Source organism: Oncorhynchus mykiss, unplaced genomic scaffold (genome assembly GCF_013265735.2).
Source record: "Oncorhynchus mykiss isolate Arlee unplaced genomic scaffold, USDA_OmykA_1.1 un_scaffold_212, whole genome shotgun sequence".
In the NCBI taxonomy this organism is placed as follows: domain Eukaryota; kingdom Metazoa; phylum Chordata; class Actinopteri; order Salmoniformes; family Salmonidae; genus Oncorhynchus; species Oncorhynchus mykiss.
Window position 1 is genome coordinate 595661 of NW_023493683.1, and position 14599 is coordinate 610259.

General features: G+C 42.2%; 1 protein-coding gene and 1 non-coding gene across 5 annotated transcripts; one reads left to right on the forward strand and one right to left on the reverse strand.

Annotated features, from left to right (window-relative positions):
* Positions 1–2542: 2542 nt before the first annotated feature.
* Positions 2543–8971, forward strand: LOC110517048 (NACHT, LRR and PYD domains-containing protein 1 homolog). 4 transcript variants are annotated; one of them, XM_036972894.1, is made up of 10 exons: positions 2656–2801; positions 3175–3280; positions 3413–3450; positions 3890–3954; positions 4074–4288; positions 4477–4736; positions 4889–5014; positions 5238–5367; positions 5907–5936; positions 8538–8971. In XM_036972894.1, the coding sequence occupies exons 1-10, from the start codon at positions 2667–2669 to the stop codon at positions 8870–8872; spliced, it is 1440 nt and encodes a 479-aa protein (XP_036828789.1). In that variant the 5' UTR covers positions 2656–2666; the 3' UTR covers positions 8873–8971. The 4 variants fall into 4 exon arrangements, with proteins under 4 accessions (XP_036828790.1, XP_036828789.1, XP_036828788.1 ...); XM_036972893.1 differs by having other exon boundaries at positions 5235–5367; positions 8538–8970; XM_036972895.1 differs by lacking the exon at positions 3175–3280 and having other exon boundaries at positions 2543–2801; positions 5235–5367; positions 8538–8968.
* Positions 8972–13930: 4959 nt separating this feature from the next.
* LOC118947866 lies at positions 13931–14094 on the reverse strand. The gene has a single exon (XR_005042009.1). It is a non-coding gene; the product is annotated as a U1 spliceosomal RNA (small nuclear RNA).
* Between the last annotated feature and the right edge of the window lie 505 nt (positions 14095–14599).

The following is a 14599-nucleotide window of genomic DNA, read 5'->3' on the forward strand; positions in this document are numbered from 1 at the left end:
CAACTTGTTCCACTGTCTGAATGAACTTGGTTCCAACTCTCTAGTTGAAGACATGCAGACCTCCCTGCGATCAGGAACTCTTTCAGAAACAATACTAAAACCTGACCAATGTTCAGCCCTGGCCTACCTGTTACTGATGTCAGAGGAGGTGCTGGAGGAGTTTGACCTCAAGACATACAACACATCAGAGGAAGGTTATCAGAGGTTGCTGCCGGTAGTGAAAACCTGCAAGAGAGCACTGTAAGTTCTGTTATTGAGTTGATGTATACAGTATCATTATAATGAAGGATTTGTATATCTAAAAGATTATCTCCTCTCTCCAGACTGGATGGCTGTAAAGTCACATATAAATCCTGTGAGACTCTGACCTCAGCACTGCAGACATCAAACTCCCCCCTGAGAGAACTGGACCTCAGCAACAATGACCTGGGAAACAGAGGAGTGGAGCTGCTCTGTGTTGGACTAACCAGTCCACTTTGCAACATACAGACACTAGTGTGAGTTAACTTTCTTCAGTATGTTTTAAACAATTGTAAAATCATGTTCTCTACTCCCATCTAGTCTTGGTCAGTGTGGTCTGACAGAGGGTTGCTGTTCAGATCTGGCCTCAGTCCTGAGTTCACCCAACTCACAACTGAAACAACTGGAGCTGAGAGACAATGACCTGCAGGACTCAGGAGTTACATTTCTGTCTGCTGGACTGGAGGATCCAGACTATAAACTAGACACACTGGGGTAAGTACAGCTGTTTCAGTCAGGTCGGTACTGAGCTTAGTAATTCAAATACTCTGAAAATCTGTTTCATTGCAATTTTTGTGTCATGGACTGCAGTTTAGAAAATGCTGTCATAATGCTGTGCTGATAAACATTTGCAATACATGTTTAACTTTTTTGATGATTGACACCAGCACATCAACCTAGAAAGCTGTTGTGTCTCTCTGTAGGCTGTCTGGCTGTCTGGTCACAGAGGAGGGCTGTGCTGCTCTGTCTTCAGCTCTGAGGTCAAACCCCTCCCACCTGAAAGAGCTGGACCTGAGCTACAATCACCCAGGAGACTCTGCAGGGGGACTGCTTTCAGCTGCTCTGGTGGATCCCACATATAAACTGATGAAGCTGAAGTAAGTCAGAATAGATGTCCTAATAGTGTGAGCAGTGGTTGTGTCATATGTAGTGTAGTAGGGTCAGTAACATGAGGACATGATGGTCGAATTACTCTGTTCTGTATGTAGTAGGTAGGATAGAATACCTGTATGTCTCTAGTAATGAATTGTACTGTGTTCTGTATGCAGTAGGTAGGATAGAATACCTGTATGTCTCTAGTAATGAATTGTACTCTGTTCTGTACGCAGTAGGTAGGATAGAATACCTGTATGTCTCTAGTAATGAACTGTACTCTGTTCTGTATGCAGTAGGTAGGATATAATACCTGTATGTCTCTAGTATTGATTTGTACTCTGTTCTGTATGCAGTAGGTAGGATAGTAATGAACTGGGATAGTGCACCAGAACACAACAATATGGTTTAAATGTTGACTGCTTTATTAGGTCTTTGTCAGTCAATAACCTGTTTCTCCTACAGTGTGGATCATGGTGGAGAGTGCAGGCTGAAATCAGGGCTGAGGAAATGTAAGTCTCTTCAATCCTAATTAACTGCATATTCAAAACTTTAGTAACATAGTAACTAATCAATACTTGTTCTGTACCTACAATACAACATTTTATGTGAAGATGTGGTTTGATTAAGCTCTCATTTTGTCTACAGACGCCTGTCATCTCACCCTGGACCCAAATACAGCAAACCCACACCTGATACTGTCTGAGGGGAACAGGAAGTTGAAACGGGTGGTGGAGGACCAGCATTATGAAGACCATCCAGACAGATTTGACTGTCATCCCCAAGTTCTCTGCAGAGAAGGCTTATCTGGATGTCGTTATTACTGGGAGGTGGAGAGGGATGGTGGCATGGCTGTCATTGGTGTGGTGTACAAAGGAAAGAAGAGGAAGAGAGATGAAGATGACAGTAGGATTGGACACAATAGGGAGTCCTGGAGTTTAGTCTGTTCCCATAGAGGTTATCAATTTTACCATGATGGAGTCAACAGAATCATCCCTGGTCCTGTTTCTAACAGAGTTGGAGTGTATCTGGACTGGCCAGCTGGTACTTTGTCCTTCTATAGTGTGTCCTCCTCTTGTACACTGACACACCTTTACACAGAACACACCACATTCACTGAACCCCTCTATCCTGGGTTTGGGGTTACGTCCTCCTCAGTGACCTCAGTGACCCTGTGTCAGATAGATGACCAACACACTCAAAGGTGAGTGTTTTAATGTGTTCTGTTGGACCTACAGACAGTTAGATTAGTAGTAGTGGTGTGTTTTAATGGGTTCTGTTGGACCTACAGACAGTTAGATTAGTAGTAGTGGTGTGTTTTAATGTGTTCTGTTGGACCTACAGAAATAGAACTACAGACCATGGTGGAGAGAGTTGTATCAAGCCTGGACCTGAGGACACCAGAGACCATGGTGAAGAGAGTTGTATCAAGCCTGGACCTGAGGACACCAGAGACCATGGTGGAGAGAGTTGTATCAAGCCTGGACCTGAGGACACCAGAGACCATGGTGGAGAGAGTTGTATCAAGCCTGGACATGAGGACACCAGAGACCATGGTGGAGAGAGTTGGATCAAGCCTGGACCTGAGGACACCAGAGACCATGGTGGAGAGAGTTGGATCAAGTCTGGACCTGAGGACACCAGAGACCATGGTGGAGAGAGTTGGATCAAGTCTGGACCTGAGAAATGTGATTTAACTGATAATTGTTTTTAACTCAAAATAGTTTTAAAGCATTCATTATACTTGAGTCCCAGGAAAGGAATGCAATTGAGATCTATTTGGTCAAAACAAACTTAAAGGTAGAGTCAGCGATATGACGTAGATGCACAAAGTAAACAGCATAGTGGGTCAATTTCTACAACAACTAAGAGCGTTGGAACGCAAGGCTAAACTTCTCTGTTTTGTTTCCGTGGCGAACACTCTGTAAGAGAGTAAAGAGAACCCACGCACATGGCAGATACTGTGTGAGAGAGAAGTCAGGCATCTTGCTCATCACAATGTCTGTGGTGCTGCTCGTACAACATCATTTATCTGACTCTACCTTTAAGCTCTCATCCTAGGATCTACCAGAAATCAGGCCCCCAACATCTACAAAACATGGACCAGAACGATGTTGTTTCCTGCTTCTACAAACATTAATTAATATAACACTAATGTCAGATTATGGTATGCTAATGAGTGTACATTTTGAGACTGTTGCTCACTTAAATGTATTTTTATAACAAGTCTATTTAATAATAATAATGTCATTATTACATGAGATTGTGCATTTTAAATAACAACTACTTTTGACTTCAGGGATTCCTCAGAGCTGTAAGACTTGTGACCATGTTGAGGTAAGTCATAATGTCAATTCTTACTTTTACACACCTGCAGGAGTCAGGCACAGTCTCAAAGCCAGGTGTATACTGACCAACCATTCATACTGGGATATAGACAGTCCTGTGTTCTGCTTTAGTAATATAAACACAGTCTCAAAGCCAGGTGTGTACTGACCAACCATTCATACTGGGATAGAGACAGTCCTGTGTTGTGCTTGAAGGCATGCAGGATTTTAGCTGTTGTCATATTTTGTCATTAGACAGTTTAATTGGATAAATACGTTACTTTGGTTAATGGGCCAGTTTCCCAGACACAGATTATGTCTAGTCCTGGACCTTAAAGAACTTTCTATTGAAACTTCCATTGAGCATGCTTTTTAGTCCAGCACTAGACTCAATCTGTGTCCAGGAAACAGGCCCCATATGTATTACTGACATGCTTGTCCTTGTTCAGGACTCCACACACTGGCTTCAGATTGAACCCTTGACTTCCACTGTCCAGGGAGTGACAATGTTCAGGTAAAATAACTACTTTTAACATTTCATTCCACTTGCTAGTGTATTTCCTCATTACCTTTGGGAATAGTCTTCTAATCCAACCTCTGACCCTCTCTACCACATCTTGTTGTTGCCATAAGGCACAGGACACCCAAAGGGAGTTATGAGTGCACAGTGTCTGGGCTCCGCTGGCTGTGTGAGAGAGATGTCATTCTGAAGTATCACTTCAGGAACTGGGAACCCTACAGTCAACTTCTGAAAGACATGCAGTACACACAAGGTGGTCCATTGCTGGACATCACTATGGAGTTAGGTGAACTGGAGGAAGTTCATCTGCCACACTTTGTCTGTTTAGGTAAAACCATGTAGAAATAGTATTCAGAAAGACATTTCCATGTAGCTTTGTTTCACTGCCTGAATTAATGAATTAACTATTCTGGGAGTTTGAGTTTACTGTGATCTGGTACTGCATATTCTTTGTATTTTAGTTGGATGAATAATACAATATTTGTCTTTCTGTCTCCTTTGTATTGTGTTGTTCAGGGACCAACCCTTCCCTGAGGAATGAGATGAAGATTCTTCATGTAGAGGAACATGGAGTGTCTTTAGAGGAAGTGCATGAGGTCACCAGATTCCATGTTAAGATTCTCCATCCCAAGTTCTCAGCTATCTCTGTTATACTGAGCTATATCTTTTCATGGAACGTAGATGTCCACTGTGAGCTGATGCTCTATCTGACAGTGAAAAGGGAAACATTAATTTCTCGCCTGTACCTGTTCCCCTGGAACCCCGGCCAAATACAGGTGAGAGACCATTATTATAGAGATGACCTTAACTAACCACTGGTGCAGTTTATGTTGAGACTCATTAAATTAAGTGTGTTGACAATTTTCTGAATAATGTTTGAATAAGACTGTACATTGACTGGCTGGGTATTCCATGCCTCGTTTCACAGGCTGTGGAACAACAGGAAAAGCCTCAAGGGTCTTCAAGGATTCTCATCTCCAGACCAGAGCGGTCCTTCAAACTGAATAGTTCCTTCAGACTGAACATTCCCTGTTCTACCGCCATCAATCCACAGGTACAGTCTCAGCAGAATGAGAACATGAATCTGACATTTAAGTCACATTTCTATGCATTGATCTCTCTGTCGCTCTGTCTCTCTCTCTCTGTCTCTCCCTCTTCCTCTCTTTCTCTCTCTTCCTCTCTGTCTCTCTCTCAGTCGCTCTCAATTCAATTCAAATGGCTTTATTGGCATGGGAAACATATGTTTACATTGCCAAAACAATCTCTCTCTCCAGAAGATTCATCTCATACAAAGAGACACCACACCAAGCTTTTTCAGGGCGGTTGTGAAAATGACAGCGATTGACATTGAGATGGAGTTATTCAATGATGATGAGAGGACAGTATGGAAAGAGAAAGTATCACAAGGTAGGAGCATATTTATTTTTATTTCACCTTTATTTAACCAGGTAGGCTAGTTGAGAACACCTTTATTTAACCAGGTAGGCTAGTTGAGAACACCTTTATTTAACCAGGTAGACTAGTTGAGAACACCTTTATTTAACCAGGTAGGCTAGTTGAGAACAAGTTCTCATTTACAACTGCGACCTGGCCAAGATAAAGCAAAGCAGTGCGACACAAACAAAACAGAGTTACTCATACAGTCAATAATACAATAGAAAAAGTCTATATACACAGTGTGTGCAAATGAGGTAAGATAAGGGAGGTAAGGCAATAAATAGGCCATAGTGGCGAAATAATTACAATATAGCAATTAAACACTGGAATGGTAGAATGTGCAGAAGATGAATGTGCAAGTAGAGATACTGGGGTGCAAAGGAGCAAGATAAATAAATAAATAACAGTATGGGGATGAGGTAGTTGGATGGGATATGTCAATCATCACGTTGTACTTTAGTACCAGATGCTATTTAGAGTGATATAACCTCATTTTGTTTATCTTTCAGATGAATACATCTCTGACACCTGTTCAACAAGTAAGTAAACATAAGGTACAGTGCATTCAGAAAGTATTCAGACCCCTTGACTTTTTCCACATTTTCTTACGTTTCAGCTTTATTCTAAAATTGATTAAATAAATGTTTTTCCTCATCAATCTACACACAACACCCCATAATGACATCACAATACCCCATAATGACATCACAACACCCCATACTGACAAAGCAAAAACAGACAAAACTGAAAGCTTGGCACACCTGTTTTTGGGGAGTTTCTCCCATTCTTCTCTGCAGATCCTCTCAAGCTCTGTCAGGTTGGATCGGGAGTGTTGCTGCACAGCTATATTCAGGTCTCTCCAGAGATGTTAGATCGGGTTCAAGTCCGGGCTCTGGCTGGGCCACTCAAGGACATTCAGAAACACCCAGGTGAACCTTCGCCCCAGTCTGAGGTCCTGAGCTCTCTGGAGCAGGTTTACATCAAGGATCTCTCAGTACTTTTCTCCGTTCATCTTTCCCTTGATCCTGAATAGTCTCCCAGTCCCTGCCGCTGAAAAACATCCCCACAGCATGATGCTTCCACCACCATGCTTCACCGTAGGGTTGGTGCCACCACCATGCTTCACTGTAGGGATGCTTCCAACACCATGCTTCACTGTAGGGATGGTGCCAGGTTTCATCCAGATGTGACGCTTGGCATTCAGGCCAAAGAGTTCAATCTTGGTTTCATCAGACCAGATCATTTTGTTTCACATAGTCTGAGAGTCCTTTAGGTGCCTTTTGGCTAACTCGAAGCAGGCTGTCATGTGCCTTTTACTGAGGAGTGGCTTCAGTCTGGCCACTACCATAAAGGCCTGATTGGTGGAGTGCTGCAGAGATGGTTGTCCTTCTGGAAGGTTCTCCCATCTCCACAGAGGAACTCTAGAGCTCTGTCACCTCCCTGACCAAAGCCCTTCTCCCCCGATTGCTCAGTTTGACTGGGCGGCCAGCTCTATGAAGAGTGTTGGTGGTTCCAAACTCCTTCCATTTAAGAATGATGGAGTCCACTGTGTTCGTGGGGACCTTCAATGCTGCATACATTTTTCGGTACCTCTCCCCAGATCTGGGCCTCAACATAGTCTCTGAGCTCAATTTCGAGTCTCATAGCAAAGGGTCTGAATACTTATGTAAATAAGGTTCTGTTTATTTTTAATACATTTGTAAACATCTGTTTTAACTTTGTCAGTATGGGGTGTTGTGATGTCATTATGGGGTACTGTGTGTAGATTGATGAGGGAAAACGTTTATTTAATCCATTTTAGAATAAGGCTGTAACGTAACAAAATGTGAACAAAGTCAAGGGGTCTGAATACTTTCTGAATGCTCTGTACAAACCAATGGCATGAGGGCCATTCAACATGGTTTACTGTAGGACCTGGACTAGTCCTGATTGTAAAATACTGTCTTCAAGAACAATGACAGGACTTGATGAGGATTAGCCTGGTTCTGAATGTCCCAATGACATCTCCTCCAGGACTTGATGTAGATCAGCCTGGTTCTGAATGCCCCAATGACATCTCCTCCAGGACTTGATGTAGATCAGCCTGGTTCTGAATGTCCCAATGACATCTCCTCCAGGACTTGATGTAGATCTGCCTGGTTCTGAATGCCCCAATGACATCTCCTCCAGGACTTGATGTAGATCAGCCTGGTTCTGAATGCCCCAATGACATCTCCTCCAGGACTTGATGTAGATCAGCCTGGTTCTGAATGCCCCAATGACATCTCCTCCAGGACTTGATGTAGATCTGCCTGGTTCTGAATGCCCCAATGACATCTCCTCCAGGACTTGATGTAGATCAGCCTGGTTCTGAATGCCCCAATGACATCTCCTCCAGGACTTGATGTAGATCAGCCTGGTTCTGAATGCCCCAATGACATCTCCTCCGGGACTTGATGTAGATCAGCCTGGTTCTGAATGTCCCAATGACATCTCCTCCAGGACTTGATGTAGATCAGCCTGGTTCTGAATGCCCCAATGACATCTCCTCCGGGACTTGATGTAGATCTGCCTGGTTCTGAATGCCCCAATGACATCTCCTCCGGGACTTGATGTAGATCAGCCTGGTTCTGAATGCCCCAATGACATCTCCTCCGGGACTTGATGTATCACTATTAGTTCATTCTTGTGTATGCTGCTATCCTACTTTAAATAAAATAATGCAAGAGAAAAAAAAAAATGGTCACGTATCTAATGCAGGCGACACGACCATGATACCCAGTAGCAGACGGCAGACCAGAGCGCAGGTCCACGGTTTAAAGGTTATGCATGTTCTTTCCACCGTCTGCAATGGCCGTTCAGAAATCAGCTAATTCTTCTTGTAGCTCCTTTATTGATATGATTGGTTGACGGCAGGTGAGAGCGGGACGTCCTGCATAAACACAAATTCCCAATTGCATTTCATTCATTCCATACGGCGCCTCGAACCAGTCTGTTTTTCTATGTCTGTGAAACCGTCCCTAAATGTGAATATGTGGTATGTTCAGGTCGTTATTGTAAAATATTATGTTTTCTCAAGACTTGTTATTTTAGGAGTCTGCTTCTAAATGACTGAAATGTAAATGTACGAATGTAGTTATATTGTAACCTGACTCTCTCAGGTGCTGTGTCGGGGGCAGGAGGTCCGGCTGTGAGCAGTCTGACTGGTTCTGCAGAGCAGCAGCTGCGTTCTGTACGGACAGAGTTTGTGAAACGAGCGTCAAGAGCTGTCCTGGATGGTCTGCTGGACGGACTCCTGCAACACACAGTCATCAACCAGGAGGAAATGGAGTCAGTGAAGGTGATAGCTGAGAGGGCAGAGAAGGCACGTGACATCATCGACATGGTGTTGAGAAAAGGAACTGAGTCGTGTTCCAGGATGATCAACCTTCTTGGGGAGCTGGACCACTGTCTTTGTTCACAGCTTCAGATCAACAGTGTTGGGGTACCAACTTAATGGTAGAATGGATAGTAACAGTGTTGGGGTACTAACCTAATGGTAGAATGGATAGTAACAGTGTTGGGGTAGCAACCTAATGGTAGAATATATAGTAACAGTGTTGGGGTAGCAACCTAATGGTAGAATGGATAGTAAGAGTGTTGGGGTACCAACCTAATGGTAGAATGGATAGTAACAGTGTTGGGGTACCAACCTAATGGTAGAATGGATAGTAACAGTGTTGGGGTACCAACCTAATGGTAGAATAGATAGTAACAGTGTTGGGGTACCAACCTAATGGTAGAATGGATAGTAACAGTGTTTGTGTACCAACCTAATGGTAGAATGGATAGTAACAGTGTTTGGGTACCAACCTAATGGTAGAATGGATAGTAACAGTGTTGGGGTACCAACCTAATGGTAGAATGGAAAGTAACAGTGTTGGGGTACTAACCTAATGGTAGAATGGATAGTAACAGTGTTGGGGTACCAACCTAATGGTAGAATGAATAGTAACAGTGTTGGGGTACCAACCTAATGGTAGAATGGATAGTAACAGTGTTGGGGTACCAACCTAATGGTAGAATGGAAAGTAACAGTGTTGGGGTACTAACCTAATGGTAGAATGGATAGTAACAGTGTTGGGGTACCAACCTAATGGTAGAATGAATAGTAACAGTGTTGGGGTACCAACCTAATGGTAGAATGGATAGTAACATTCCTATTCAAACATACCTGATCCTAGATCGTCTCTCAAGACATCAGTCGGGAAGTTAAAGCTTGGTCACAAATGGGTCTTCAAAATGGACAATGACCCCAAGCATACTTCCAAAGTTGTGGCAAAATGGCTTCAGGACAACAAAGTCAAGGTATTGGAGTGGCCATCACAAAGCTCTGACCTAGAACATTTGTGGGCAGAACTGAAAGAGTGTGTGCGTGCAAGGAGGCCTAAAAACCTGACTCAGTTACACCAGCTCTGTCAGGAGGAATGGGCCAAAATTCACCCAACTTATTGTGGGAAGCTTGTGGAAGGCTCCCCGCAACGTTTGACCCAAGTTAAACAATTTCAAGGCAATGCTACCAAATACTAATTGAGTGTATGTAAACTTCTGACCCACTGGGAATGTGGTGAAAGAAATAAAAGCTGAAATAAATCATTCTCTTTACTATTATTCTGACATTTCACATTCTTAAAATAAAGTGGTATTGGGATTAAATGTCAGGAATTGTGAAAAACTGAGTTTAAATGTATTTGGCTAAGGTGTATGTAAAGTAACCAATCAGAAAGGGCCCTGGTCTAAAGTAGTGCACTACATAGGGAATAGGGCCCTGGTCTAAAGTAGTGCACTATATCGGGAATAGGGCCCTGGTCTAAAGTTGTGCACGACATAGGGAATAGAGTACCATTTGGGACAGACAGAGACTCAAGACTGAGTGTTTAACAGTAAAAAGAGATTGAGAAATGACAACAGAGAAGGTGGTTAAAAGTAGGGAGAGCCCTGATGGAGAGAGAGAGCTACCAGTGATTAAAGACCAACCAAAAACACAGCCATTAGTGTTTGAGCAGAAACAAGGGTCTTGAGGAGTGTAGCTTGGTGTGACTTCTAAAATGGCCCCCTAGTCACCATCTAGTGTATTACTGGTCAAAGATAGTGCACTACATAGGGAATAGGGCCCTGGTCTAAAGTTGTGCACGACATAGGGAATAGAGTACCATTTGGGACAGACAGAGATTCAAGACTGAGTGTTTAACAGTAAAAAGAGATTGAGAAATGACAACAGAGAAGGTGGATAAAAGTAGAGAGAGCCCTGATGGAGGGTTCTTTTGATTTGTACTGAATGTCTTGTAAATATGAATTATATACAGTCTCAGTCAAACGTTAGTCATTTAGTTTGTCAGTTTCTTTATTTTTTTTGCTATTTTCTACATTGTAGAATACTAGCGAAGACATCAACTATGAAATAACACATATGGAATCATGTAGTTACCAAAAAAGCGTTAAACAAATCAAAATGGGCCCTGGTCTATATTTTAGATTCTTCAAAGTAGCCACCCTTTGCCTTGTTGACATCTTGTCTTCTGATTATCTTGATCTCTGGCTCCCTCTTGAGTCATTTGTGTGTCTTAATTATTTTTTCGAAACAGTGCGCTTAAAGCATCAGACAAGTGCATAGACCTATAGTAGATTTCATTAAAACACATAGGGTGTGTCTATGTGGAAAAATCTGGTACATTTACAGAAGTGTTTATTGATGTGCCTGTCAAATACATGGAGTACATGTCAATTAAAAATAATGTGTTCTGTCTGTATGTATCTATGTGAGTTGGTCTCTGATTACTGTGATTAGTTCAATGTAACGTCAAATACTATACATAATAGTCTGTTTTGGGTCTGCAGAATCATTGTATATCATTGGTTACCCATCCTATCATGTTACCTCACAGATGTGACTGTCTAGCTCAGCGGTTCCCATCCTATCATGTTACCACACAGATGTGACTGTCTAGCTCAGCAGTTCCCAAACTTTCCCATTCTGGAGACCATCAAATCACCGTCAAAAGGTCTTGAGGACCACCATTCACAGAGTCGCTGATATTTTTCCACATCAAATATATTGATGGTTAAATTCTGTTAATAGATGTGAATGTATTTAGGCCTGTACAGGCCTATTATTATTATTATTATAATAAACTATTTGCATTGTAAAAAATAACGTAAAATTGCTTATAATACCATTAATACTCCATACTGTTATAATTTTTTAAATAATAAAATACTAGAATCTAAAAATAATTGCAGATCACTTGCACCACCCCCACGGACCACAGGTTGGGAACCACTGGTCTAGCTAGAGTCATTCAGCCAAACCTGGTTGTCACACTGCCCCCTCCTGGTAGACATACAGACTTGAAATCATTGGCCACTTTAATAAATGGTTGACTAGTCACTTTAATAATGCCAGTTTAATAATGTTTACATATCTTGCATCACTCATCTCATATGTATATACTGCATTTTATACCATCTATTGCATCTTGCCTATGCCGCTCGGTCATCACTCATCTCATATGTATATACTGTATTTTATACCATCTATTGCATCTTGCCTATGCCGCTCGGTCGTCGCTCATCTCATATGTACATACTGCATTTTATACCATCTATTGCATCTTGCCTATGCCGCTCGGTCGTCACTCATCTCATATGTATATACTGCATTTTATACCATCTATTGCATCTTGCCTATGCCGCTCGGTCGTCGCTCATCTCATATGTACATACTGCATTTTATACCATCTATTGCATCTTGCCTATGCCGCTCGGTCGTCGCTCATCTCATATGTACATACTGCATTTTATACCATCTATTGCATCTTGCCTATGCCGCTCGGTCGTCGCTCATCTCATATGTATATACTGCATTTTATACCATCTATTGCATCTTGCCTATGCCGCTCGGTCGTCGCTCATCTCATATGTATATACTGCATTTTATACCATCTATTGCATCTTGCCTATGCCGCTCGGTCGTCGCTCATCTCATATGTATATACTGCATTTTATACCATCTATTGCATCTTGCCTATGCCGCTCGGTCGTCGCTCATCTCATATGTACATACTGCATTTTATACCATCTATTGCATCTTGCCGCTCGGTCGTCGCTCATCTCATATGTACATACTGTATTTTATACCATCTATTGCATCTTGCCGCTCGGTCGTCGCTCATCCATATGTACATACTGTATTTTATACCATCTATTGCATCTTGCCGCTCGGTCGTCGCTCATCTCATATGTACATACTGCATTTTATACCATCTATTGCATCTTGCCGCTCGGTCGTCGCTCATCCATATGTACATACTGTATTTTATACCATCTATTGCATCTTGCCGCTCGGTCGTCGCTCATCTCATATGTACATACTGTATTTTATACCATCTATTGCATCTTGCCGCTCGGTCGTCGCTCATCTCATATGTACATACTGTATTTTATACCATCTATTGCATCTTGCCGCTCGGTCGTCACTCATCTCATATGTACATACTGTATTTTATACCATCTATTGCATATATCTCATATCTTTATATGCATATATTTTTATTTGTTCCGTTTAACTTAGATTTGGGTGAATTATTTATTATTCTTGTTGTGGAATTGTTAGATTAGATTAGCCCCCAGGTACCCATCTAATTATTTAACTTATATTACAGCTGTACACACAATAAAGCCCCTTAGCCAGAGACTCTGATACCTCCTGTCCTAAATGGAAGAGTCTATTTGGTAAGAACACCTTTTAATTTACCTGCGCTGTTGAGTGGAACGAACTACCACAGAAACTCGTCGACATTTAAATAATGTCTAGAGTTGACTAATGATGGAAAATAAACAACTATATTGGTCCATGTCAGTAGGTAAGGCTCTACGCTACGACAATGTCCTCCTGTCCTTTGTGCTGTGTTGTGTGGAGCCGACCATTCTATTGGTCCATGTCAGTAGGTAAGGCTCTACGCTATGACAATGTCCTCCTGTCCTTTGTGTTGTGTTGTGTGGAGCCGACCATTCTATTGGTCCATGTCAGTAGGTAAGGCTCTACGCTACGACAATGTCCTCCTGTCCTTTGTGTTGTGTTGTGTGGAGCCGACCATTCTATTGGTCCATGTCAGTAGGTAAGGCTCTACGCTATGACAATGTCCTCCTGTCCTTTGTGCTGTGTTATGTGGAGCCGAGGCCTACTATGACTCGAAAAACATTTAAGAGGACCGCAATAGAAATGTGTTTTCAAACGTACTTTTGGGTCATTCTCGATGATTGTAAATGCTTTATCAAAGTGTGGTTGCATGGACAGGCATTAATGACCAGTGCAACAATAACAGATCTCATACATTGGGGTTATCAGAAGACAAAATGGTCTCTTTCAGCTTTTAAATAGATCCTACATTGTAACACCATTCATCTGATTACAAATTTGAACTGTTGATAAACCTCTTTCGACGCAAAACTAAACAGAACTCTTCAAACTCAGAAGAGTACACATCTGTTCCTCCATTATTTTTAACATCAAGATCAGGGGAGAGCGCGAACGCAGTCCCCCACTACCAGAAATTATGCAATCGAGATTTCCACATTTGAGAAATTCGCAGGGGTCAGCACAGCCGGAGTGCAATGGCTGAGCCTCGCCCTGGGTGAACCGCCTTCGTGATCACGGTGTCTCCCTTGCCAGGTAAGTATGAGTTGTACACGTTGGTAGAGGAGTACTCCTTCCAGGACAAAGGTGTTTAACTCACGGTTACCACTTCTACTACTGATAATACCACATCATATTGAACAGGGTTTAATGACGTTTACGAATACAGTTGCGGACAAGGCGAAGAAAAAGCAATACATTTTGTTTTACTATATTATATCACGGACCGACTATTTTCCCATCAAGCAACACGGTAGAAATTCTATATACATTGCATTTGTTGTCTAAATGTCCGTCTGGTTACACACAAGTAGGCGATGTACCAAAATGCTGAATTCACATTCGTGCACACAGCCAACCGAAAGACACCACTTATTTCTGGTGTTTTGTAGCGTTCCAGACGTTGTAGGAATAGTTTCATCACGCTTGTTTTCTGCTCTCAGTAAAATATGACTCCACCATCGACCACAGGGTGGCATACGACCCACAGATACGGAGGAGAAACAGTAGCCTACTACTTCAACGTCAACAAAGACACAGTAGTAGCTA